The sequence below is a fragment of the Eucalyptus grandis genome, chromosome 5 (assembly GCF_016545825.1).
Source record: "Eucalyptus grandis isolate ANBG69807.140 chromosome 5, ASM1654582v1, whole genome shotgun sequence".
In the NCBI taxonomy this organism is placed as follows: Eukaryota; Viridiplantae; Streptophyta; class Magnoliopsida; order Myrtales; family Myrtaceae; genus Eucalyptus; species Eucalyptus grandis.
In genome coordinates this window covers 53,043,688-53,071,421 of record NC_052616.1, presented here as the reverse complement: position 1 = coordinate 53,071,421, position 27,734 = coordinate 53,043,688, and the positions used below count along the sequence as shown (strand labels likewise).

The window sequence follows — 27,734 nt, the reverse complement described above, 5'->3', positions numbered from 1 at the left end:
CGATACAATTCCCGATCCAAGTTCTGACAAGTTGGTTACATTTCCTCCAAATTCGAGCCATTCACTCATCGGACGGAACCAAAATCGTTCCGTCGAGAAACCATCATTATCCTTTGTTACCAGGGCACGGCTGGAGCTCCCGCGACCAAGTCGAGTAGTTGTCTAGGCCGGTTAATTGTTGACTGATGAGCTTCAGTTCCTGGTTCGTCGGCGTTCGTCGTGTAAAGAGGGTTGCCGAGCTCTAACCGACCGTTGGCCAGCAAGAATCTGATATGGGAAAAAACTAGGTGAAAATGACACGAGACAGCTGCGGTGGTGGCGAGCGAGCGAGCGAGGGGCATCGACCCCGGCACTCGGAGCTTGCAGGCGAGCAATGGTGCCGCGCGGTGGCCAGATGTAGGCGGAGGTGTGGTGGACAGAGGCCGGGGGCGTGAGGCTACCCACAGAGAAGACAACTGTAGCTTCTCCTTTTTTTAAGCAATGAATCTTAGCAAATTGCATCCTTTTAACCGAATAGGTTAATCGAAAAATGAGATGAAGTATTTTCTGGCATGACATGATACTTGATATAATACCAAAATCATCCATGAGGCAAAACGACCTCTTCCGCAGAAATAATCAGGCGGTGGATCTGGAGGTGATGCTTATAACCTTGATCTCTAATTAATGTGACAAAATAAAGCGGCGCGAATTGTGTACGAACAGAACTATCTCATCAATATATCATTAAAAGTAAAGGCAAGAAAACTAAGACAATTAAGTCAACCTCACGTCATTTCAATTAATTATTTCATTGGACAAGGAACGCAAAATCACACGCTGGAGACTACCCCTGTTCATCCACGATACATGGAGTTGGAACAATGAGCAAACACCTACAACCCGTAAATCTAAAAGGAGAGGGTGCCCACTCTTCGAGGCTAATCATGTCTTGATCCACCAGACTCGTGAATGAAGACAACATTAGACTCGCAGAGGGGGCACCTTGCACATTTATATGTACATGTTATAGGTGTTTGCTCTCAAGCGGATGAAGACATGATTTTGCACTCTCTGGACTAAGTACAGGTTATAGGGGATCTAATGAACAAGGCCTCCATGAAAGACTTCCGCTCACATCACTGTTCACCGGGGGTAAACTTCAGGTCCGTGACATCTCATTTACCGATAATGGCATCGACCTACTGGCGGATTGGTCCAATTCGACCCCCTTATCAGTCTCTCCATCCTGCTCCGGAGGAAGACGGCCAGTGGTTAGAGCGACTCAAGAGCAACACAGTAGCTGTTAAAGGACTATGTCTGCCATTGTGGGTCCATCAATTGGATCTTCCTGAACACATAGCAAACCAATGTGCAGGCATCTAAAAATTTCGTCCCTCAAATAGGAGTCTCCAATGGCCGGATTTAACACTTCAACTGGCGTACTGTCTCTGCAACTTTTCCAGGCCTAAATCACTCCCATTGGGGAAAAAAAAACAAAGAAAAATTATTAATACGTCAAATTCTGCTTAGTTTAACAAATGTATGATTAGTTATAACAGATTTGTGCAACTTACATGGCTAGCAAAATCTTCGCCCCATCTGCTTGGTATAAGAATCTATTCTTCTTACCCCCATTGAACTTCGAGGAGAAATGCGCATGCATTGCCTACTTAGGAGACATGTAACCATTGCAAACCGTAATACAACATCAACATAAACTACGTAACAATAAAAAGTAGAGAACAGAGCATTAAAATACCTAAAAAGTCCCTACTATAAAACAAATGTCCAAATTTAAATTCATCATATTTGTCATAATTTGAGCTATAACATGCTTATTCAAGTCAAATGCAACATGGCTATGCATCATTATCAACGGATCAACAAAGGTTTTTGATATATTTAATGGAATTTAGAGCATAAACTGCTAATGTATGGAAAATTCTACACATGCCGCTTTGTTCACCCTTAACTTGAATATTATAATGACTCACTCTCTCAAATTAATGATGTCTAACCACTTGTGCAAACTGTTTATTACAATGACAAAAGTATACTATAATTAAGCAAACTTTAATTCAAAAGCCTAGTGGGAGAGATATTTCTTATATAGAGTTTAGCCAAATCTGGTTAAATACTTTTGGAAGCAATAAGACACACGTCTAACTTTAGGGTGCGGTCGCCAGAGCAGAAGTGGGAGGCAGAGGCACCATGCTGGGAGGGCGGAGGCATTATAGAAGGGGTAGAGCTCATAACTCATGTTGTAGCTCGGAATGATCACCCTCCCACCTTGGCTCCTCTGACACAGATTAGCAATCGCAAATGGGAGGCGCACGAGACAGTCCAACACCATCAAGTCGGGCATGAGGAGAAGGAAAAGAGGAGTTTCAAGGTTGGATAGGTAGGTGGAGTCGGGAGTGAAGAGGGTGGTTTGAGCAATCATGAAATAAATGTACGGGTGCAGCTTCCATACTGAAAATTTTGAACCGGGGGAGGGGGAGAGGGAGAGGGAGGGAGACGGTGAAGCAAGAATTCATGATTAGCTAGGTTAATGAATCAAGGGCTTGAAGATGCTTTTGTTCCCAGACCTACCCGAAGAATCTAGAGCAAGAGCTAAAATAAGTCTCCACATTCCCATATCGTAAAGAATTGCAGCATGTAATGATTTTTCAAAGGCGGTGATCTATCTCTTTTTTTTTTCTTTTTTTTTTTTTTGATGAAGACGGTGATCTATCTTTTGTCTAAGACTTAGAAAGAAACCTGCTGACATCCGCCACAGGGTAAACCACCGCCTCTCCAGCCCCGGCCGATTCTACCATAGAGGCCAATGATAGACAATAACTTCCCCAAGTGAAGGTGATTCACATTAAGGTGGCAATCCATAATTTGCAGATGAGAAGATAAGGTGGGACTGTCAATAAGTGCCATCAGACGCGTTCCAGGAGTGCTAGGAGGAATATAAATGCAACTGGGTATGCTTAGATTTCTTCCCAGCCAAAAAGAAGTAGCTGAAATCTACCTTGTAAGAGCGGGTTCTCACAGGAGCTGTACCAGTCGACCCTATAACCTGCCTGGAACCGTTTCTAGGATTGACCCGGGAAATGGCCCGTCGTTTCTTATTTCCTGTTTCATTTTAATTTCTCGATTAGATAAAGACATTGGAGGCAATGTAAGAGAAAATCTTGCCAAAGCTTCAGGTGAAATTGGTGGCAATGAAAGAGAACCTGCAGTTACAAAATTAAATGAAGAAATCAAACGTGCACAGGAAAAATTGGACACGATGCAAGGCACTGAGGATAAAATTGTAAGCAGAAGTAGAAGCCTTTGAAGGGTAAAATGAGGGGAAAATGGTGCATAAAATTGTAAGCAGAAGTAGAAGCCTTTGAAAGGTAAAATGAGGGGGAAAATGGTGCACCATCTCCGGTAAGAGCAGAAAAATCATGATGCGTAGACCCCACAATCTATGGCTACTACAGGGTAGAGTGCAAAGATCAAGAAAAACCCAGAAGGAATCATGACTTGATAAGCACTCACAAGTCATGAATCGCAAACAACGCTGCATCTCCTCAGACACCAACACAAATGAAAGAGGCAGGAGAAACCAACAAACCACATAAACCCGGCTAATCCAAAACAAGAAAGCCCATAAAGATCCTAACTTTCATTCCAGAATTTAAGCACCAGCCACTCCCTGGCTCAATCTCCAGACGGGCAAAAAGTTCCAGTAGCAAGAATCAAAAAGCTCAGATAACAAACAAACATAATACGAAGAGGGTGATTGCCTGCGGTGACATAATGGAGATCTACACCAAAGATAATGGTGCATGATCTCCGGTCAGTCAACACCAAGACAACAAAGAAATCGAAATCACAGAGTGAGCGATTGACGGCTGATCAACAAAGGCGAAAACGAAGTAATCGAAACATTTCCTCGAAGAAATCACAAAACTAAACCGACATAGAGAGTACCTCAGAGGGTTGATTGACGGCCGACCAACAAAGGAGAGGCTGCGACGGTGCGACACCTGAGACCGAGAGAGAGAGAGAGAGAGAGACAGAAAGAGAGACCAGATCTGAGATGAACAGATGAGAAACTTTAGCGCCGTTGGAGTGGAGAGGAGAGGCAGAGGGAGACTAGGTTTGGTTAGTGGGCGAGAGATGACAGAAAGAGAAGGGAGGCGCAGAGGAGAATTTTAGGTTTGGTTAAACATCGACTCGACCCGGAAGTCGATCTTTTTCTTTTTTTAAAGGTCGGTTTTGGACAGAACCGACCGGTTCGAGAGAAAGGACTAGGAACCAGATCAATTTTAAGGCTGGTTCTCTGTTTTTTTAAGATCAAGAATTGATTGGTCCTCGTGTGATGGTGGGAAGAGGGTTTCCCTAAAATCCGTAATTGTTGAAGCCACTCACCTTTGAAGATTCTTCCAACGACCAAAGCCCACGAGGTTCCTTCCCCAGTGAGTTTCCCCCTTTTCTTTTCGTACTTCTTTTATTTGCCTTGCTCTCTTATTTTCTTTCTTTTCTTTTTTTCTGTCAAAGAAAAATACTCAAAAATATTCGAGAAAAATACATTAACTTTATAACAAAACAAATTGAAGTAGAGCAAAATTTAGGACACTACGAAACAAAGCCAAATCCAAAAAACAAAGTATCAACAAAGTTAGGCACACATTTGTTTTATAAAACGAATCTGTCAAGTAAAATATTTGGTGATCGATAACTGGATCTCGTATCTTCATAAGTAATGAGCATACGTAAGAAGTTCCTTCTCGAGTAACTATTATTAGTGGACAATGCGCGTCTAAATTCGGCTTAACCAAAACAGGTTGAACAAATACAAATCTAATATATGGGGGAGCAAATATTCATGATTTAGGTGGATACCAAATTTCCCGATCATCATTAGAGTTGGAGGCAGAGCATTTCAAGGCATCAAATCTCAAAAGATATGTTTGCTAAACTCACAAATGTAGATCGGAATAGAATAACTCTCCATCTAGAAATAAGATTGAGAGAAGAAAGCTTTGCTCTCTTTTCTAGATTCTCTTTTTGTCGGTCACTTTTGCTCCTTTTTATAATTTTCTTAATCACTTTTGTTCCTTTTTAATCGCTTGGACATTGTCACAAAACATATTCTGTTTATCATATTGCTTTGCTAATAGTATCGAAGAAAAAAGTATCAAAATATATGGGCTTATTCTAGTAATGGCATGCAATTTGTATTTTTTTCTTAGGACTTGTTATTTTCACTTTTTCTTATATATGTAATTGATTTAATCTATTAAGCTAAGTTTGCGCAAAAATTTCTCCTCTATCATGTACTCTATACAATGATATGTAAATGACAGATGATATGTAATATAGAATGATTATCACACTAGGAGCACCAAAGTGAAATTTGAGCAATTTGATGATCACGTTCTTTTAAAGAAAAATACAATCGAGATTACATTTAACAACACAGCTAATAGAATGGAAGGTGAAATATCCTTTAAAATAATAATAATAATGTAAGGCGCGACATAGCAATTCGAGGATCAAGTTTTGAACATTTAAAACTTGATATTTAAAAGTCTCAAACATATTAAAGTTGATATCTTAAATCATGATAAACTATTATATAGTTTTTGTTTTATGAGAAGGTCATAAGAGATTTTTGACAAGTTAAGACAAACCGATGTGAGAGTCCATTGAGGGCCCATTTGGTTCCACTTTTCGGAAATGTCTTTGAGGCAATGCGAATGCTTTTAGCTAAAGGGGTTTTTCGAAATGTAAATGATGTTAAATAAATTGTATTTTATAAATATATTGGAAAGCGACCTTGACCTAAATGCTGTTTGCTAAAAACTAGACATTGTAAAAGACTTCTTTCTAATTTTTTATAAAATATCTCAAACTATTTGCCGGCTGAAAGCTAGCCAAATCACTGCTGGCAAGTCACGCTTGGTCACGCAACCAAGTGTCTTCTAAGGTTGCCTAATCCCAGGCGGTTGTCGCAGTAGAAACTAATTGGTCGTAAATAGCTATTTTCAAAAGGCCGTTTTTCCTTATTCTGATAGCTGCTTTGATTTACAGTTGCTGGAGTTATTTTCATAGAAGTTGCTTTACGTTGAGAATTAGTTTATGTTAAGTCTGCTTGTGTTGTAAATTTCTAATGATATTGATTCATTGAACTCCTTGAAGATCTTCATATTGATTTACGACTAGGAAGGCGTGATGCATATGTGGATGCTTCGTGATACTGTCAATTCCTGTATTGGTGTCATTCCTGTGGATCTATTAAGGAACAGATGTTACATGTGGAACAATGGTCTGATGCTCCTCTAAGGGTTGCTTTATGGACCACATTTAGGTTGTATGCTAATTGTACTTCTGTCCTGTATTTCGACCCTTATAAAGGCGATCTTCGTCAGCGTTCAGTGCTAACAAGATTTTTATGTGAATCACATATGATCTCTTGAAAGGTTTGCGGCACCCTTATTGCTGATAGAAACCTATAGTTTACATCGGTTACCTCAGTTTCGTGTTCCCATCACGGCGGTTGAACACAGTATTGTTAAGGCGACTTAACATAAGTCTTAACTATAAAGTGCCCGGCAAATCTTAGGAAGGCACTAATTGTCAGGGTTAGATCAATCACATAGAGAATGATGCATTACATAGTACGGGACGCCAGGGTTCGAGGCGATGTAGGCGAGGAGCTTCCAGTCCCGCTGGAAGACGGCCATGTCACGCCTGTCCAGCGTCACCCAAGCATCGATCCCATCCCCGCCCTTCGCGTCCGCCATATACACGAAGTTCTTTGCCTGGCTCAGGCACGTCACCCACGCCGGCTTCCCGGACCTGAGGTCGACCTCGTAGAAGCGGAACCCACACAGGCTTGAGCACCTGTAGAACCTCGACTCCTCCTTCCATTTTCCGAAGAAGTCCCCCGCTGCTGCAATCGCAATTACGTCGTCAGACGAGAACATGAGCAGATTCTTGAAAAGTGATGGACTTGATGGACTTGATTTATACTCCTGATCGACCCTCACGCTATGGACAAGAGCTCGCCACTGTCGGACCGCTCGCTTGAGCTCCCTTGGTGAAACTGATCATCTCCCTCCTGATTTTCGAGACCAGCTCGTGGAATGTCGACTCACCGTTCTCGTTTAGTATGTTGATGCCGAAGGTGAGATTCATTTTTTTATTTTCCTTTCGGTCCCTTTTTTTTTATTTGCTTTGTTTTCTTTCTTTCTTTTTGGTTGAAAGAAAGTTACATTCATTACTGAAAGAAAGTTACATTCTTTTTTGGTAAGGGAAAGAAAGTTACATTCATTACATAAAAAAATTAAAAAAAACAGTAAGACTTCATAACTAAACAAATCAAAGCAAAGCAAAACTTAGAATACTGTAAAACAAAGCCAAATCTAGAATATAAGAAGGATCAATAGAGTATCGGCAGTGTTAAGCATACATTTATCCAACAAAAGCGGATCTATCAAGCAAAATAATCAGCGGCTTATTTCTCCTTCTCCAGTAACTACAGCATTGCTAGTTAAGCATGCATTTATCCAGCAATAACAGATTTATTAAGCAAAATAATCAGTAGCCTATCTCATATTCTTATCAATAATGAGCACACATAGGAAATTTCTTCTGCAATAACTACGACGTTGCTAGTTGGCAATGCAAACCTAAGTTCGACTTCTACTACACTATAGCAATACAAAGATAACCAAAATAAGTTAAATGAGCATAGATCTAACGTTTAAGAGAATAACCTTTCGAGATGCTAACCTAAGTTCGACTTCTACTACACTATAGCAATACAAAGATAACCAAAATAAGTTAAATGAGCATAGATCTAACGTTTAAGAGAATAACCTTTCGAGATGCTGAATTTTTTGCGATTATCATTTAAGTTGGAGGTAAAGGACTTATACACGAATGGAGCACCAAGGTATAGACATTTGTTTTGATATGGGATTAATCAATATAATAGACCATTGACGTGTGGTTTTGATAGTTATTAATTAATAAACTTAATCATGGATGCTTGAATTGTGATGATGGTTTAAATGGGTTTTCTAAATTATATAAAACTTGTTGGAAAGAACCGACTGGTACAAATTTAATATGTATATGGGTTCACGATTTGAAAAGAACCGGCTAGTACATCGACATGTATTCGACACATGGTGCAACGCGCGCCGGGGTCCAAAGAACATCCGTAACGCGCAACTTTTTCTCTCCATGCTCATGACAGACCACAGAACCGGTTGGTATGAAAATTGGAAAGGAGGAAAAGTGATTATAAAGGAGGAAAGTTGATTAAGCAAATAAAAGAAGCACGGAAAGAAAAAAAAGTTGGAGGAGGTCCTTGGCAGGAGGATTCAGAGAAAGAAAGGGGAAAATGTCACAAACGGTCCCTAAACTTCTACTTAATGTGCAATCTCATCCCTGAACTTTCGATTGGCTCAATTTGGTCCTTGAACTATAAATAAATGTCCAATCTATTCCATGACGATTTGAAAATTGACCAATTTCATCCTTCATTAGTTATTAGCTTACGTGGCTTTTAGTCTCTTAAGTATAAAATAGAAATAACATGTGGAAAATCCACATGGGAATTACCATTAAAACAAGATAAATCGGCGTCCAAAAAATAAGAAACACCGAAGCGCTTCTCTCTCGCTTTTGCGATCGGTTTTTCCTGCATCTCCGGTCCCAAAATCTGTATCAAGACACGAAGAAGAAGATCAAGACACGAAGGAGGAGGAGGAGGAGGAGGTAAGGGTTATAGTCCACTGGAAGTACGTATCATCGATTTTTTTTAGGGCATACATGTAGGTCTAAGGTTCAGCTTGTGTTGAATAGTGACTCTATCTTGTCGCACAAGAGAAGTTCCTTTTGCCCGGAGTGTTGGCTCGGGCATAATGCTTCCAATGAAGACTCAAGTCTATACGTGAGGGGGTTCTACAAGGACGATGTGCCCTAATGGCTCCTCCATGTATGTTATGTACGGTTAATTAGGGCTTTCTTCAAGGATGGGTTAATCGAGGCTTTCTCGAATATGATAATGCACGGTTTATCTGACTGGAACAATGCGTGGTTATGAGATAAAGTGTGAATAGTTTTTTTGAGCATGTTGTGTTAAGCAATGCCCTATAAGAGTATTGAAACAATATTGAATGCACGACAGGTTTTGCTTTATTAAACAATAGAAATATAATAGTTGGGACCACTATTATGCAATTTACAGTGGTCCCAACTTGCCATAGTTTTAGGTTGTAGCTTTTTCATGGATTTTTAGACGTGACCCCATTTGTCTTTGTTTAGTTGTCTTTAGATTATACTTTCGACGTTTGTTTGTTCTTATTGTATAAACAATAGAAATATTTTGATTGGTGTCATTTTCCTTTTTAGTTTAGATGATTTGTATGCATAATTTCTTGCAGATTTACATGGCTGATGAGACGTTCCAATTTACTCTATGGGTTGGGGGTAGGTTTATTGTGGTTATGACATAAAGTGTGAATAGTTTATTTGAGCATGTTGTGTTAAGCAATTCCCTATAAGAGTATTGAAACAATATTGAATGCACGACAGGTTTTGCTTTATTAAACAATAGAAATATAACAGTTGGGACCACTATTATGCAATTTACAGTGGTCCCAACTTGCCATAGTTTTAGGTTGTAGCTTTTTCATGGATTTTTAGACGTGACCCCATTTGTCTTTGTTTAGTTGTCTTTAGATTATACTTTCGACGTTTGTTTGTTCTTATTGTATAAACAATAGAAATATTTTGATTGGTGTCATTTTCCTTTTTTAGTTTAGATGATTTTTATGCGTAATTTTTTGCAGATTTACATGGCTGATGAGACGTTCCAATTTACTCTATGGGTTGGGGGTAGGTTTATTGTGGTTATGACATAAAGTGTGAATAGTTTTTTTGAGCATGTTGTGTTAAGCAATTCCCTATAAGAGTATTGAAACAATATTGAATGCACGACAGGTTTTGCTTTATTAAACAATAGAAATATAACAGTTGGGACCACTATTATGCAATTTACAGTGGTCCCAACTTGCCATAGTTTTAGGTTGTAGCTTTTTCATGGATTTTTAGACGTGACCCCATTTGTCTTTGTTTAGTTGTCTTTAGATTATACTTTCGACGTTTGTTTGTTCTTATTGTATAAACAATAGAAATATTTTGATTGGTGTCATTTTCCTTTTTAGTTTAGATGATTTTTATGCGTAATTTTTGCAGATTTACATGGCTGATGAGACGTTCCAATTTACTCTATGGGTTGGGGGTAGGTTTATTCATGATAGAATAATAGAGTATGTTGATGGTTATAGCGTGAATGGCTTTATGATCCAGAAAAATTAAGTTACTTTGAGATTTTGCATTTGGTACAAGATATGGGTTACTCTAATATTGAGAAACTCCACTACTTAATGCCGAAAAGAATTTTGAGAATGGTTTAAGAGTAATTGAAGATGACACTTCGGTACGAGAAATGATAGGATTTTGGGAAAAAATTTCAGTACATGTGAGATATTTATTGAACATGGCAAAGACATGAGTGTTGGCATTGGTGATGGGTTAGCCAAGGGATTAATGAACGTAGAAGAAGATGAGGGAGCTGCAATGCTTATTGAAGATGATGATGAGCTTGTTGAGGTGCCATGGTTATCTGACAATAAAGAAGAATAACTTCAAATGGCTAGGGGAAATATTAGAACTTTTAAGGGAGATAATGCATATGGTGTTGCTAGGTTGGTAGAGATACCTAGTGAAATAAATGTAGAAGTAGAACAAAAAGGAGGAGGAAAGAGGCTATAGCAGTCCATTGTGAAGATAACATTGAGCTTGAGATCAAGGGCTTTGACTCAAGTGACTCTAATTGGAGCTTTGTCACAAGTGATGAGGAAGAACTAGAGGTAGAAGAGGCTGCTAGAAGGAAGAGCACACATGTGCAATATGATGAAACCACAGAAATACCTCACTTTGCACTGAATATGGTGTTTGATGGCCCTAAGCAATTTAAGGAAGCTATCAATAAATATGCATCTACCAAAAGAGTTAATATTGATTTTATCAAGAATGACAAGGTGCGAGTAAGGGCAAAATGTAAGGCTAAAAATTGTGATTGGTTAATTTATGCGGCTAGAGATAACAAGACCGGCTTGTTTCTAGTGAAAACCTTTCCAAGTGAGGAGGTTCACATCTACATACATGGCCAAGCATTATCTAAGTTTGTGGAGGGCAGCTCCTTTAATGAAATTGCAGGAGTTCAAGAGAATTGTACGAGAGCAAATGAGCTTAGATGTTACTATCAACCAATGTAGAAGGACTAAGGAAAAGATAATCGAAAGACTAAATGGGATGTATTCCTATGAGTTCAGCAGGTTGTGGAGTTATTGTGAAGAAATTATTCATAGAAATCCCGAAATACCATGAAGGTAAAGTTTCTAAGAGAATCCCCAAATTCAAGACCCATCTTCCAACGAATTTATGTTTGCTTTGATGCTGTAAGAAAGGGATTCCTTAAAGGTTGCAGACCTTTGATAGGGTTGGATGGATGTTTCTTAAAAGGAATGTTAAAAGGCGAGTTATTGACTACCGTTGGGAGGGATGCAAATAATCAAATATACCCTATTGCATGGGCTATTGTGGAGGTCGAGAATAAGGATTCATGGGGTTGGTTTGTAGAGGCCTTGAAGTATGACCTTGGCACAAAGGACGGTGTGGAATACACAGTGATCTCGAGATCAACAAAAGGTAATGTTATTACTCTTCCTTCATTTTGTAGTTTTCATATGAGACATATTGTAAATTCATTATATAAATGATAATATCATGGATTCGTTGTAGGGGCTTGTGCAAGTACTCGAGGAGGAGATGTCATTGGTTAAGCACCGACGATGTGCAAGACATATCTATACGAATTGGCGTAAGAAGAATGGGGGTAACAATTGTCGCAAGCAATTCTGGATGTGTGCAAAGTCAACTACAATTCCTCAATTTGAAAAGTATCTTGAAGAATTGGGTAAGATGAGTAAGACAGGAAAAGCTGACTTGACGAGGATTGCTCCAAAATATTGGTACAAGGCTTTCTTTAAAACTATATGCAAGTAAGATATTGTGGATAATAACTTGTCAGAAGCATTTAATGGATCGATATTGGAAGCTAGACACATGTCTATCATATCCATGCTTGAGGATATTAGAGAAAAGATTGTCACAAGAATGCATGAGAAAAGAGGTGGATGTCAAAGATGGAAAAGAGACATTGCACCTAGGATATTAGAGAAAATAGAAGGCAATAAAAAGGAAAGTGCCTTTTGTCATGTGCTTTGGAATGGAGAAGATGGATTTGAAGTGCGCCATAGGAATGACAAATTTGTAGTGGACATAAGAACCAACTCATGTTCTTGCAAGGTGTGGGACTTGAGTGGCATTCCATGCCATCATGCAATCTGTGTCATTCTATTCAAAGGGGAAGAGATGAAAACTTTTGTCGCCCATTGGTACAAGAAGGATAGCTATTTAAAGACATATAGTCACTACTTGAAAGCAATGAATGGTGATAACCTTTGGCCTTCTAATGATAAAGAACCTTTAGAGTGCGTTTGGTAACATTTCTGTTTAAAAATTGTTTATGGGAATAGAAATAGAAAAGTGTTTCTGCTTCAAGAAACAATTTTTGAACAAAAAAACGTGTTTGGTAAATCCGTTCCCGAAATATAAAAACAATAGAAACACGTTTGGTAAATAATTTTTTTATTTATTTTAATTTTTAATATTTTTATTTTATTTTTTCTATTTTCTTTTTTTTTTTTTTTTTTTTTTTTCTTTTTTCTTTTTCCTTTTTCTTTTTTCTTCTTTTAGCCGATCGCCGGCGTCAGCCATGGCCGGCAACCGGCTGACGAGGGCCGGCAGCCTCGCCCAGCCACGGCGAGGCTCACCGGCCCCTAGCGAGGCCGAGCCTCGCCGTAGCTGGGCGATGTTCGGCCTCACCTTGGCTGAGCGAGCTCGGCCTCATCGAGGCTAGCGATGCTCCGGTGAGGTCGCCGGCCCTCGACGGTGTCACCAGCCCTCGACGGCCGGTCGCCGGCCATGGTTGAGGCCGGCGACCGGCCAAAGAAAAAGAAAGAAAGAAAAAGAAGAAGAAAAAGAGAGAAGAAAATGGAAGAGAGAAAAAATGTTCATAAATTTTGTTCCGAAACAAGAAACAATTTTTTTTTTTGTTTCTTGTTTCTATTCCATATGTGTTTTTGGGAACAAAAATAGATTTGGAACAAAAATGTAAACAAATACGTTTCTGTTCATTTTTTGTTTTCAGGAACAAAACAACAAAAAAACCTGTTTTTAAATAGAAAAAAGAAGTGAAAACAAACAGGCCCTTAGTGGCACCAATGCCTCGAGTTATGCCTGGTAGGCCTAAACGGAAAAGGATAAGAGAGGAAGGAGAATCTAGAAAGGGGTTCAAAGTGTCAAGACAAGGCAAAAACTCACATGCCATTTGTGCTTCAAACGAGGCCACAACTCAAGAACTTGTCCATTGAAACAAAAGGAAAATGTAAGGTTTATTTACTCTGTCTTTAGTCTTTGTTTGTGTCAATATTTTTTGACTTCATTTTCTTAATGGACAGGATGAAGAAAAACTAGGACAAAGAGAAGCCAACCCACTTGTTACAAAGATGCATCATAACAATGCCACCACTCGAGAGGTACTCTTGACCTTACTTTTAAGTAAGTGACTACGTGCTCGAATAATTACATGTGTCATTTTAAATTGAGAGTTGATCTTCTTAATAGCCTGAACTGGAAGGTAGTCAATTCATTTCTATACTAAGAAATACTGACTACAATGTGGTCAATGTGAAGAAGGTGGAGAGCACATCACGCAAATTTATCACTATAACAGGACTAGAGGCATAACTTTATAATAGAAAACTATTGTTATGTAAAGATTTGACATTTGATTATTTGATTGATGCATTTCTTTTGTCCAAATGCGGCAAAAGGCAAACATCATGAAAAAGAAGCAAGAAGAAAGGAAACAAGCTGAGTAGCATTTGAACAATACCGAAGTGTTGGATCAATAAGATCTCCAAGAAAGAGGCAAATTGACTAGAAGTAGCTGTTTGAAGAGTTGGAAATGGGACACGCTCTAGTACTTTTTGTTGATATGATACTCTTGAATTTAAGACCAAGAGATATGTTTTTTTTTTCTTTTTGGTAATTTAGGAAGCGTTTAAGATGTGGCAATGTTGTTAAGAGAACAAGCATTATGGGTTGTTTTTATTTTATTTTATAGTACATTCAATATATGAAAAGAAATGCAAATGGCCTTATTTTTGTCTAATCTATTGGTGGTAAAGATTACACTCAATACTCTTGAATAGTTGGCTTGCCTGCGGCTGTTTCTTTGTGAGTCCCCCAATCTCTCTAAACAAGGTTGGTGTTTTACTTTCTGTTGCTCCTTCCTAAATAAGGACCATGAAAGTCAGCAATCTTTCTCTCGATGCATTCAAGCTGGATATAGAGGAGTTTTTTTTTTTTTTCGTTTTTAGGTGAAATCGAACATGTTAAAATGCAAAGGTTAGCTTTCATTTTCATGATACTATTATATGATGTTACCTTCTTTTTGTATTTGTTGTGCTCATTTACAGGATATTAAAGAAGGGACTCTAAAATCGTTGTTTTTTTTTTTTAATTTTTTGTTCCATTGCATATTGGTCTCCCTTTGATGATAGTGAAGCCTTTTGCGATTTTAGCACATACTAGATTCCCATGGAGGTTCACGCTATGTTTTTCCTCTTTTAGTAATGAGCATTCTCAAGTTGCGTATGTTACCTTCAAGGATCCCCAAGGAGCAGAGACTATTGTTCTTCTATCTATATGAATTATCTTTTCACACGTTCCAGTTAATTTTTTATTTGCTATGCTCTTCGTATGTTAGTAGGAAAAAACCAACGCACTATCCTACTTTAGGAAATGTTTGCAGCTTACACTCGACAACCAACTCTGCTATGAGGAGTTCTACTAGTTCTTTCAATCAAGCATGCTTTTTGGTAGATATCGAGTCTAAATGGTAACAGGTGGCCACGTCGACGAGGAAAGTGCAACGGTGAAACTTAATTTTTTACAGCCGGCATGCAATTCTGAGTGCGAACACCTAATGCAATGGCGATGGGTTTGAAAACTTGAAATCATTTAGTTTATTCTTCGTATTTTTTGCAACACCCGGTTGCTGCATCTTGAAATTTATGCCTGCAAGCTCATTTAGGTGTTTTACTTGAGTAGAATATATTATCCTATAAAAGAGTGTTTCATTGATTGCTACTTTAGCGAAACATGTCTCAATGAAGGTTTATGAAAAAGAGATCTAAATAAAGGTAATTTCAGTCGGCATTCCCATTCTCAAATGGTTTGATAGCCATATGCATGTTTATCAATTCCATCTTTCAACTTTTGCAGGTGAATTCATGACCATTATGGTAAGGCTTTATCAACAATAACAAGCCAATCTTATTCAGAGGCAGAAATGAAAATTCTTTCGTAACAACTTCAATGAATTTTCATTGTAAGAACATCACTTTTCATTGCAAACACCAGCAGTGAATGAATTTAACATTGTTGTTCCTCAAAAAACAACTTTTTATTGCAACTAATCATGATCACTAGGCCTATTGCTATTTCCTAATTTCTCCTCCTTCGCTATATGTTTGTTGTTAACAGCTCGAGACCACAGAGAAGTTCATGGAGGGAAGAATTATGGATTAAATTCAAAAAGCATCTGCTTTTGCTCCCTGACACTAGTATGGTCAAGCCCTCTCTGTTCCTTCTCCTTTAGTGAGTGCTCAGTGTCAGTTCACTGAACTACACGGATGTCCAACCTAAGCCCCCTCTCTTTCTTTCTTCAATTGTTGCACATCTTCTTGCTTTTTGGTTCTGAAATTTTACTTCGGGAGGATCTGGTGTAATCGGTATACAAACGTGAAAATGTCAAAATCAACTCAAACGATAACCAATTTATCTGCTTCTAGGAAGCAAGTCCTTCAATTCCCGAATTATGAGCAATATCCCATTGGTTAATTCCTGGGTCATCCACATTCAAGGTAGACGAAGCACGAGCTCTTCAAAGTTTTCAATTGCAATGCTCTCACGGTTCTTCACTTTTTGAATTCCGATTGAGCAAATTCAAAGTTTCACCTGCATGAGGGATGTCGCGCCCACCAAGACCCCAAGATTTGAGCCGTCACTAGCGTTAACCTCAACCCAACCATCTTCGCTCCGTCTCAATCTAAGAATTTTGAGAAGTCTGATGTTGGGAAGGAAGAAGAATCGTCGATGTGAAAAAAAGGATCGCAAACAAATAAGCTATTCCGATCAAAAGAAATTAAATAAAAATGGATAAGCTATGCTTTATACTTCCCCCCTCGAATCAGTTCATCTCTTCCGATACAATTGTGTCGCCATGAGAGAGAAGGCTTCTTTGAGGGCTAGGGCTTTGATGCACTCGGTCGAGGATATGCAGATCGATTTTGCAAACCTGGCGGCCGAATTCCCCTGTGGAATCACAGTGTACGTCGGCGGTGTTTCCTTCCGATTCTCCCTCAAGGATGGATCCATTGATGTTGAGCTTCGTGGAACCATTCTTTGGTGCTTTGCACTGTACAGGTTTGTTTTCTCTCTTCTTCGATCTGTTTGGTGTTGCTAGATTCCAACACTAAAAGCTTTTGTGATTCTGCTCAGATATGGTCCCTTTGAAAAAGAGGGCTTTTGAAGCCCTAATTTGTTTTCCTTTTTAAAAGTATATATTGAGTTATAATTTTAATAATCCAACTCAGCTCCATTTCATCAATTAGTGCTCCACGTCATCACTTAACGGTTTAACTAAATAGAAGGACTAGATTGGACATTTGTTGATAATTCGGAGACCAAATTGAGCCCAATCGAAAGTCTATGGGCGAATTGAACACCAAATAAAAGTCTGAGACCATTTATGACATTTTCCCAAATAAAGGGAAATAAAAATTGAGAAAATATTGCATAGGCGCCCTCCGGTTTAGCATGGAGGTGGACCATTCAGCAATCAACACATGGTGCAACGCGGCGCTGGTGGGTCCCACGGACGAAGCTTCACTTGCTCTTTCTCTATCCACTGTTCATCATCCGCAATGCGCAACTTTTTTCTCTCCATGCTTTTGACAGACCGCAGAACCAGCTGAAATGAAAATTGGAAAGGAGGAAAAGTGATTAAGCAATTAATTAAGGAGCAAAGCAAATAAAAGGAGCACGGAAAGGAAAAAAAAATGGAGGTCCTTGGCGAGTGGATTCCGAGAAAGAAAGGGGTATTAGGCCCCCTCCGGCTCACCATGGAGTCAGACCATCCAGCAATCGACACATGGTGCAACGCGGCGCTGGTGGTTCCCACGGACGAAGCTTCACCCGTTCTTTCTCTATCCACTGTTCATCATCCGCAACGCGGAACTTTTTTCTCTCCATGCTTTTGACAGACTGCAGAACCAGCTGAAATGAAAATTGGAAAGGAGGAAAAGTGATTAAGCAATTAATTAAGGAGCAAAGCAAATAAAAGGAGCACGGAAAGGAAAAAAAATGGAGGTCCTTCGCGGGTGGATTCCGAGAAAGAAAGGGGGATTAGGCCCCCTCCGGCTCATCATGGAGTCAGACCATTCAGCGATCGACACATGGTGCAACGCGGCGCTGGTGGTTCCCACGGACGAAGCTTCAGTCGCTCTTTCTATATCCACTGTTCATCATCCGCAACGCGCAACTTCTTTGTCTCCATGCTATTGACTGACTGTAGAACCAGTTGGCATGAAAATCGGAAAGGAGGAAAAGTGATTAAGCAATTAAATAAGGAGCAAAGCAAATAAAAGGAGTGCGGAAAGGAAAAAAATGGAGGTCCTTGGCGGGTGGATTCAGAGAAAGAAAGTGGAATTAGGGCCCCTCCGGCTCACCATGGAGTCGGACCATTCAGCAATCGACAAATAAAAGGAGTGCGGAAAGGAAAAAAAAAATGGAGGTCCTTGGCGGGTGGATTCAGAGAAAGAAAGTGGAATTAGGGCCCTCCGGCTCACCATGGAGTCGGACCATTCAGCAATCGACACATGGTGCAACGCGGCGCTGGTGGGTCCCATGGACGAAGCTTCACTCGCTCCTTCTCTATCCACTGTTCATCATCCGTATACAAAAGAAAGAATTGAAGACGAAATCAATTTGACAAAGCAATGGAACATCCAAATTTCGCTCTCTTTCTTTTGCTCATGTTTGCTTCCACCATGAACGCCCATCTCTTCCCTCACGAGATCTGTGCCACCGCCGGTAACTTCACAGCCAACGGCACTTACCAAACCACCCTCACAGCCCTTCTCTCCTCCATTTCCACCACCAACTCCTTGTCCCTCACCTACGGCTTCTTCAATGCCTCCGCTGCGGTCTCCGGCACCTCCCAAACCCTCTACGTTGTCGGCTCCTGCCGTGGTGACCTCACTGCCGAGAGCTGCCGCACCTGCCTCGAAGCGGCGACCTCCGATATCCGCCGCCTCTGCCCCCTCAGGAAGGCGGCGGTCCTCTACTGCGAGAACTGCACCGTCCGTTACTCTAGCACCTCAATCTTCGGCACAGTCGCAACCGACCCCGACTACCAAGTGGTCAACGTGAACAACGTCACCAGTCCGGACACGTACAACTCAGCGCTGAAGACTCTACTGGACGAACTGCGGGGCGAGGCGGCGGGAGGCAGCTTCTTGAGGAAATATGCGACAGGGGACGCATCGACGGGTTTCGACTCCATCTACGCGATGACACAGTGCACGCCGGACTTGACGAAGCAGGAATGCAGCGACTGCCTGGTGACAGTCATCGGGAGGCTCACATGGTGCTGTGCCGGGAAGATGGGAGTGCTAATCGTGGCACCGAGTTGCCAGTTCCGGTACGAGACCAATAATCGGTTCTTCGGCCCGATCAGCGAGCCACTTCTGCCGCTGCCCGCATCGTCATCTCCAAAGACAGATGCGCTGCCTCCACCACGAGGTACTTTGGCTCTTGTTTAGTAGTTAGGTGCACGGTGGTTGTGTTGTTTGGTCTTTTCTATAATTAAGATGGATTAAGATCATATAAATTTTCAATTGTGCAGATTTCACGTCACAATAAAAAATATGGGCTGGTAAGATTAACAATGACTGATTGGGAAACAAAGTAGAAAATAGAATATCACCTCACAAAACAGGAAGAGACATGCGATTAATGAGATAGCATGCAATTAGGACAATATTAGACTAAAGGGTTTTGGGGCCATCTCAAACAACATGGATTTAGTGACTTCCAATAAATGCCTATTCTTCCTTTTAGCTACACCATTTAGTTGTGGTGTATCAAAATAGAAAGATTCATGGATTATACCATGTTGTGTCATAAAGTTAGAAAAATTTGCAAAAAGTACTCATTAACATTATTAGAACGCTCCCTTTACCCAAAAAAAAAAAAAAAACATTATTAGAACGCAAAACTTTAACATACACACCAAACATAGCATGAATTTAAAAATAAAGGTACAAAATATATAACAATTCTAAACGAATTTTCATTAAATGTAGCCAAGTGACTCTAGAATAGTTATTAACAAAAGTAATAAGTATCTAAAATCCAAATTGGAAACCACATGACAAGGACCCCAAATATCTGAATTAATTAATGGAAAAGGAGATGTTGCTTGCTTAATGACTCAAGGTGGATAACTGACATGAAACAATTTGCCAAGTTGATATGACTCACATTCTAAACTAAGAGAGAGAATGATAACTAGAATATAATTTCTGAAGGAAGCAAAGGATGACCAAGACCACAATGGATTTGATATATGGAAGCAACACTAGAGCATGCCATAAATGAAGCATTTTCAAGCACATACAATGCCTTGCATCATGCCCTCTACCAATCATCCTCTTCTTAGCCAAATCTTGGAAAATACAAGAATTGATGTAGAATGACACTTAGCACTAAAATTTTTTGGTTAATTTACTAATAGACATGAGGCTAAATGGAAACCGTGGGAGATAAAGCATTAAGGACAATGGCAACGAAGGAGTTGGATGAATTGTACCGACCTCTTTACCTTCGTAGATGAACCATTAGTTAGGGTAATAGTGGATGATAATGGAGAAGAGAGGATAATATACCTAAAATACTTGACATAAAATCAGAGGCCCCAAATCTATGGTTCAAGGATAAGAAGTAACCGAAAGGCATGCAGTGGCATTACCTATCTATACTAAAGTAGTAGTGAAAGAAGTAGACGGTGAAATTTGAAATTGCTTATACTAAGCAAATTTCTCATTAGACATAACTATTACGTTGAATTAGAAGACTATGGCAAAGAAGAAGAATCAGTACTAGTTGCAGCATTTGCAGCATTTGTATATTATTATTGTTATTGCCCTAGTCTCCTAGGTAACTTGTAGCAAAATTTATGAATGTGATTAGGTTCACCACATTAATGATAAGTTCGGATAGCCCCTAAGCTATCAGTAGAAATGTAGGATTATCCATAAAGCTACTATTGGCCTTGGCCTCTCCCTGTTCCTGTGCCTCGGCCACCACCAAGGCTACCATGACCATTATGTCCTCCAAGGTTTCCTCTATCACTCCTACGACTACCACCAGCTCGAGAGTGGGAAATAAGAGCTAAACTAATATGGTGTCTTGAGAAAACTCATAAGATACTTGAAGAACTCAAGCAAATGTATTTGTGAGTGATGCAATAGTCTCTCCTCCAATAATATGAGATCTAATAATTTTATAGTATAGATCGAAACCTCCTAGGGATCCCATTACAACCAATCGTTCACTCTAAAGTTACATTTGCTAAACATTGGCTAAAATAGGAAGAAGATCTTTCAACTCCTCATGCATCCTCTTAAAATCAGCAAAGTATTGTATAATGGAATGCCTCTTCCTATTGGATCGGTGAAATTCTTGCAATAACTCATAAATCCGTTAAAGGTTATTTTGGCCATAACACAATGCACCCAAATTCTTCCATGGTTCTGACCATGTCAATATGAGTTATTAGATCAACTATATTACTCTCCATAGAGTTCAACATCTAACTATGAATATTGCATCATTCTTGGATTTAGGCCTAGTCAAGTGTATATGCTCCACCTGTCAAAGTTAGCTTTACAATTTTCTTCTATTGTTGAAAGTTGGTACTACCTTCAAGCTTCTTATAAATATTTTTAGCGAAGTGGAATTGACCTTAGTCATCACAGTATTACTCTTCTCGGAATCACCTATTTTTCAATATTAATAAGAAAACTATTACAATATTTTCCTTCAAATGATTCAACCTCGATAGTTGAATAATCCAACACAATAAAAAAATCACATCAATAAACCACTTCATATTAATGGCTTAACAAGTTTTTCACAATAGCAGTAACCAATCGAACCAACAATTCAAACATAGGAACATACTACTGAATAATATCCTTTCCTATCACAAAGTTTTCCTAGGGAACCGAGAAGCTCGATCGGTGTTAGATCTTGGCTGGTCAACACTGGAACTGGGATGAATGAGATTACGTTACACCAGACGATGCTAGATCTAAGTTGGATGGAGTTAGGCGATGCCGGATTTAATTAGGGTTGGACAAGGCTGGTCAATGCCAGGTGACGCTTGATTTGGGTTGGAATTTTTTTTTTTTTTAGAGAGAAATTTTAGCGGTAACGGGTGATGGCTTTGATACCATGTAGAATAATAATAAACAAAAGAGAGAAATTTTATACATTTTCAATATCATAAAAAAGAGTACATCAAGCCTACTTATAGGCTTGAATAGATGACAATTTAAGGAAATCATTTCAGATATGCATAATCAAAATAGATATCGAGAATGAAATAAGATACCCTAAATATCTCTAACAATGTTCATCAAATCTAGTTCTTGTCTCGTACAAATGAGATTACACCTCTATTTATAGAGGGATACTTCTAAACAAAAGAAAATGACTCTTGAAATCCTACAAACCGAGATGACTCTTGAGGTATTCACATAATGAAGACTCTTGAAATTCACATCATAGTAAAGACTCATGAAAGACTAAGAATTAAGAAGCTTAGTAACTAAGACTAAATGCATTTAACTGAGATTTTATGCACAATGGCTAGGATAAGACTTTCCAAATTCGTCCACCAGTCTTGAAAGCCAAATATCCACCATATCAATTAACAACCATGGTATCAACCAAAAGAGCCTTGGGTTGCTAGGTAGTTGTTAAGTAGTGATTAGAGTCTCGAAGTTGACAACAAATTGGTAAATCGACATCTTAGTAGTTGATTGATCAGCATGAAATTGACAACTAGTCCATTGAATCGACAACTTCCCTATGGACTCAACATCTTCAATCTTGAACCCATCAAATCAAATTTAGCCAAAATTGGCCTTTGCTTGCAAGAGTAAGGATTGGCTGGATCAATCAATGAAATTTGAGTTGGATTTGAGAATTGTTCCATGGAACTTGATGCTCCCGAATCAAGGTCTCTTTTAATCAATTAAGGGATATTCCCCTATATATTTATGGTGCACTCACGTGGGACTGAATGGACTGATTATGCATTGTGGGTCTCTTTAAGCGTACTTTTTTTGGTTTTCTCTATTTTTGACATTTGTTTTGACCTATCAATTTTAGTTTGTAGAATCTCATTTAACTAAAGACATATGGTGATGCTATTATGTAGGCAAAAGCAATAAATCTACTGGGATAATCCTTGTTGTTGCCATCGTCGTTGGCGAAGGCCTAGTGTTTCTCTTCTTTGCTTGTTGTTTTTGTCCAAAGAAAGCGACCAGGACGTACGCAGATGTCCAAGGAGATCGAAATGGTACGAAATATGTACCTTTGTCTTATTCTTTGATAGAATTGATGTACTGTTCCATGCTCCGGGTGAAATAACCATCTCGTGTTTCTTCATCTTTTAGGCATAAATGAAATTACAAAGGAGGATGTAGTTACAGATGCCGAGTCCCCGCAGTATGATTTAGCCACCATAAGAGCCGCCACAGCCAATTTCTCTCATCAAAACAAATTGGGAGAGGGCGGATTTGGCGAAGTTTTTAAGGTACTGTCAATTATTATACTTGAAAGTCCTTTAGTGTAAAAAAATACTTGAAAATCTTAAATTTCCTAATTTTGAAAAGTTTTGATCAAAGCAATTAATGTGTTCTTAATCATCAAAATACTAAACTTTTAGGGTAAGCTTCCAAATGGACAACTGATAGCTGTGAAGAGACTATCTCAAAGCTCGAACAAGGGACCGTTGAATTTAAGAATGAAGTCATATTGCTAGCGAAGCTTCAACATCGAAACCTTGTGCAGCTTCTCGGATTTTCCTTAGAGGGTGAACAAAAACTGCTTGTCTACGAGTTTGTGCCAAATAAAAGTCTTGACTTCTTTTTATTTGGTAAGCTGCATTTCAATATGTTTCTTAGCCATTGCTTTCCATGTTGATTTGAATATGTGATTAGCCTCAAATTATGTTGAATCTTTTACTAACTTTTGGAACCTAAAGTTACTTCCACAAAATCTATACAAGAGTATTTGTTAATCGAAGATACCTGCATTTTAATTGTGCATATATGTAGATCCTCAAAAGAGTAGGCAATTGAATTGGTCGACACGTTACCAAATAGCATGTGGGGTTGCTCGAGGAGTGCTCTATCTACATCGGGACTCTCGACTTCGAATCATTCACCGTGATCTAAAACCAAGCAACATCTTGTTGGATAGTGAAATGAACCCGAAGATTTCAGATTTCGGCATGGCAAGGATTTTCAAAGATGGTCAAACACAAGCAAACACCAAAAAAGTCATTGGAACCCTGTAAGTATTGCTATGCTTTGTTCTCTACTTTCTATGCTTCCGTATGCTTTTATTGTTGATAAATTATTGTTTGCAGCGGTTACATATCACCTGAGTATGCAATGAATGGTGACTTCTCTGAGAAGTCTGATGTCTATAGTGTTGGTGTACTATTTCTTGAGCTTATTAGCGGTGAGAAGAATATATCCTTCTCGCAAGCAAATGGGGGTGAAGGTCTTGCTAGCTATGTAAGTTACACAAATTGACTCTATAACTAAATTGTTAAAAGCAAATTTGACATACTGAGAGTTTTTTTCTTAATTAACTGCTTTTAGGCGTGGAAAAAATGGAAAGCCGGTAGGCCATTGGAAGTATTAGATCCGGCGATTGGGGAGACGTATTCAGGAAATGAAGTTGTTCGATGTCTCAAAATCGGTTTAGCATGTGTACAGCAAGATCCAAATTATAGACCCACAATGGCGGTGGTAGTCAACGCGTTGGACAGCCACCTTTCTCCTCTAGAATTGCCCCAACAACTGGCCTTCTTCCCCAGCACTAGCAGCACGGAAAGACCGATGGAAGAGCTCGGATCAGACCAATCCACCTTTAGGTCTGCACATTCGACTCTCATCAAGTGATGAACACGGAGCAAACACCAATGTCACGTACTAAGTGTCTTCTCTTCGAGGCTAATCATGTCTAAACCTATAGACATGGAAGGATTTTATATTAATATATATATATATGGTATGTCTTGTACATCTAAGTACAAATTGAACCTTTGATGCTAATTATATTTTGAACCTTTAGACATGAAAGATTGTTTGTAAATATATGTGTGTGTGGTTTTATTGGATGGAGGAATATAAGTTCTCCCTTCCATAGAAAAGAACTATAGGAATGGTGCTGATTCCAGGTTGCATAGCATGTGCTGATACAGCCATTATTGCTCATCTACTAGAACTTCTAGCAGCAGATAGTGTAAATCTGAGAGAACTTAAATTGGCAGCTCCACCATTCTTATGCTGTGGTCAAATTCCCACAAGTCTTCGTAAAGAAATTTTACCACTTGTAATCAATTTGCCATTCAAAACAAAGTCCAATTGCAAAATAGCAACTTAGCTAACAAACTCGAAACCAATAGCACAGAAAGAAATGACAGATGAAGCAACAGAGGTAAAACCTTCGTAATATATTTATTAAGAGAACCAAGCAGTTTTAGATTTGTTTCTACATTGATTGCTGCCGTCCCCTCCTTGAATACTAAATGATGGTGGACTGATAAGCAGCCTCCTGATGGACACCCTTGAGCTTATCAACATATCCAGTGAGCCCAACTATGACATCCCAAATTTTCAATTTTGTTTTCTACTGAATAAATCGGGCATTTCATTGACGCGCTGTTCTCAGAGCTGATCACTCTCAATATAACTAAAATACCTGGGGAAGCTATTAAGGATTTTAAGGTAAATAGACTTGAGAATTCGACTAGGAATCGGCTTCTTGACTGTGCTTATCTTTAGTGGTCAATACGGCACAATATAAAATCGATTCGAAATCAAAGATAGACCGGTTCGACTGAGATGTGTGGCTAATCGTGGGTGGCACCACTAAATTAGAAAATTCTCGTCAACCGGCATTAGACTGATTTTTCTATTGTTTTGGGACCACGTGTAATGCGTATTTGGATCCTCGGGATTTCACGACAATTGAGAGTCACCAATGAGTCGAGTGGGTTTATATTGGCTCGAAGAAAATCGACCACGAGTCAGTTGTACTAAAAATGCCTGAAAGTTACCTGGTAGCCTAGGTCACGCTAAAAACGCACCAAGTGAAATTAACTATGAATTCAAGTCCGATTTCAGAAATTGAAGTTTCTGTTATGTCACAATAAATTTTAGGAGTATCGACTCAGTCTCAGAAGATTTTTCTAACACCCGACACTTTTTGGGAAAAAGTTGTCGTGTGGCCATTTTCATTCAGTTGAAATCAGGAATTATTTCTAATGGTGAAATTGAGGAGCATGAGGGATTCTTGGATGCAAAAATGCAAATGTAGACCAAGTGCTTTAATTTGGATTTTTTCCTTGGTTATCTAGGTGCTAATTCAAAAGAAATTGGGATAAGAATTTCCTACTTAAGGAAATTCTTTTCTTTTATTTTTCTTCCCAATTCTTTCCTTTCTTGGCCAAGCATCCAAGCATCCTTTCTCTCCCCCTTTTTCTTTTTTCTTTTCCTTCTCTCTCTCTCTCTCTCTCTCTCTCTCTCTCTCTCTCTCTCTCTCTCTCTCTCTCTCTCCTCCCCTTCGTGCGAAGCCTCCATCAAATGCCCCCTAGCTGTCTCCCTCTTTGCTTTTCACTTTGACTTTTCAAACTTTTCACTCTTATCCTTTCTTTCTCTCTCGTAACCGACTTTTTCTTCTCCCTTCTTGCTTGTGCGAACTAGTAGAATAGAAACGGAAGCAGCTCGCCTGGGATCAGAGCAGCCCGCCCAAGCTCAGCCGCTCGCCGATCGTCCTTCCCCGCGCGACGCCACGCGTTTAGCCGCTCGCCCCTCGCGCCGTGCGCCTCTGTCCCCGTCCAGCAAAGCTGCAGTCTCTGCCTCGCCTCTGTCCCGTCGCGTTCAGCCGCCTCCGGCCATCGTCTAGCTTTGTCTGGCCACCATCCGGCCTCATTGGAGCTCCCCTCACCCTCCGCTGGCCTCGCCTCGCCAAACCAGCCACCGGACGAGCTTCGTCCAACCAAGAACAGTGACTGGAAAAGTGGGTTTCCAGCACTGTTCAAGGCCCGCTTTGGGCCGTTTGCGAGCCCCGAACCTGAGTCGTGCTTTGGGAAGTATCGACCCTTGCGCCGTCCCCGTTGAATTGATCCGATTTGGGCACGATTCCGGTGAGTAATCTCACTAATCCTTGGTTAGTGGATTAATTATACTTAAGGTTGTTTAGTTTTAATTAATTATGTTTAGGTGGTTAGATTAATATAAATTAGTATTTGTTAGTCAATTGTGATGCGAAAATGTGTATTTAGCAAGTAGACATGGTCTACTGTTTATTGAGGTAGCTTGGGATTTTTCCAACCCTTTATCAGGCTTCAATTTGTCAATTCGGCCCTAAGTGGAATTTTTGGTATTTAAATATTTTTTTGGAATTAAATTAATTATTTATTTATTTTTCGAAAAATTCAACTGGGATGGCCAGTGACTAGAATATTATGTTGATGACCGTGGTGAAGTCCGTTTATTTAATCGGGCTTTATTTTGAGCTAAATTAAAATTTAATATTAATTATTTAATTTTCAAATTTATTTATTTATTTTTCGGAAATTAAGGTTGAGATGGTCAACGACCGAAATCTCGTGTTGATTGTCGTGGCGCAGTCCGTTTATTTAACTGAGCTCGTTGCATGGAATTAAATAAATTGTGATATTTTAGGGATTTACCCTAAATTGATTGAAATTGAATTATTGATTGGTAGTTGACCGAGTATGGCTATTTAGCATTTTTAATGCCTTGTTGAGCGGTAAGTGGAGAGAGTGGTGAGAGCTAACTGAGAATTCTATTGGCTGAGACCGATTAAGTACAAAGTATAGACAAGCGTAGTTCGGTGATTAAGGATATCACTGTGTGAAAATGGCGCCTTAAAGAACGCACGTAGACCATCTGTGATCTATGACGGGTGTGGTTCAGTGATGAGGAATATCACTGTGTGAAAACAATGCTTTAAAGAACGTATGTAGACCATCTGATATTTACGTCACATTGGCGAAAGCGACGCCCAAGAGCATTGATGTGGCTCTGTGACCGATTGCACTATGGGAGGTTATATAGTGTGGAACGAATGACTAGGAATGATCCGACTGACATGTAATCGAC

At 39.4% G+C, this 27,734-nt stretch overlaps 2 protein-coding genes and 1 long non-coding RNA gene across 4 annotated transcripts; 1 reads left to right on the top strand and 2 right to left on the bottom strand.

The window, feature by feature from the left end:
- Window positions 1-748: 748 nt before the first annotated feature.
- On the bottom strand, window positions 749-3,375 carry LOC120293259. 2 transcript variants are annotated; one of them, XR_005551006.1, is made up of 3 exons: window positions 3,002-3,375; window positions 1,557-1,648; window positions 749-1,447 (listed from the first exon to the last, which is right to left on the bottom strand). It is a non-coding gene; the product is annotated as an uncharacterized LOC120293259 (long non-coding RNA). The 2 variants fall into 2 exon arrangements; XR_005551005.1 differs by lacking the exon at window positions 3,002-3,375 and having other exon boundaries at window positions 1,557-2,020.
- Window positions 3,376-6,614: 3,239 nt separating this feature from the next.
- Window positions 6,615-6,953, bottom strand: LOC120294012 (BAHD acyltransferase BIA1-like). Its single transcript, XM_039313875.1, has one exon. The coding sequence runs from the start codon at window positions 6,951-6,953 to the stop codon at window positions 6,615-6,617; it is 339 nt and encodes a 112-aa protein (XP_039169809.1).
- Window positions 6,954-18,236: 11,283 nt separating this feature from the next.
- Window positions 18,237-24,503, top strand: LOC120294011 (cysteine-rich receptor-like protein kinase 10). Its single transcript, XM_039313874.1, has 6 exons — window positions 18,237-19,041; window positions 22,748-22,888; window positions 22,986-23,125; window positions 23,258-23,322; window positions 23,963-24,113; window positions 24,201-24,503. The coding sequence occupies exons 1-6, from the start codon at window positions 18,237-18,239 to the stop codon at window positions 24,501-24,503; spliced, it is 1,605 nt and encodes a 534-aa protein (XP_039169808.1).
- Window positions 24,504-27,734: the final 3,231 nt, after the last annotated feature.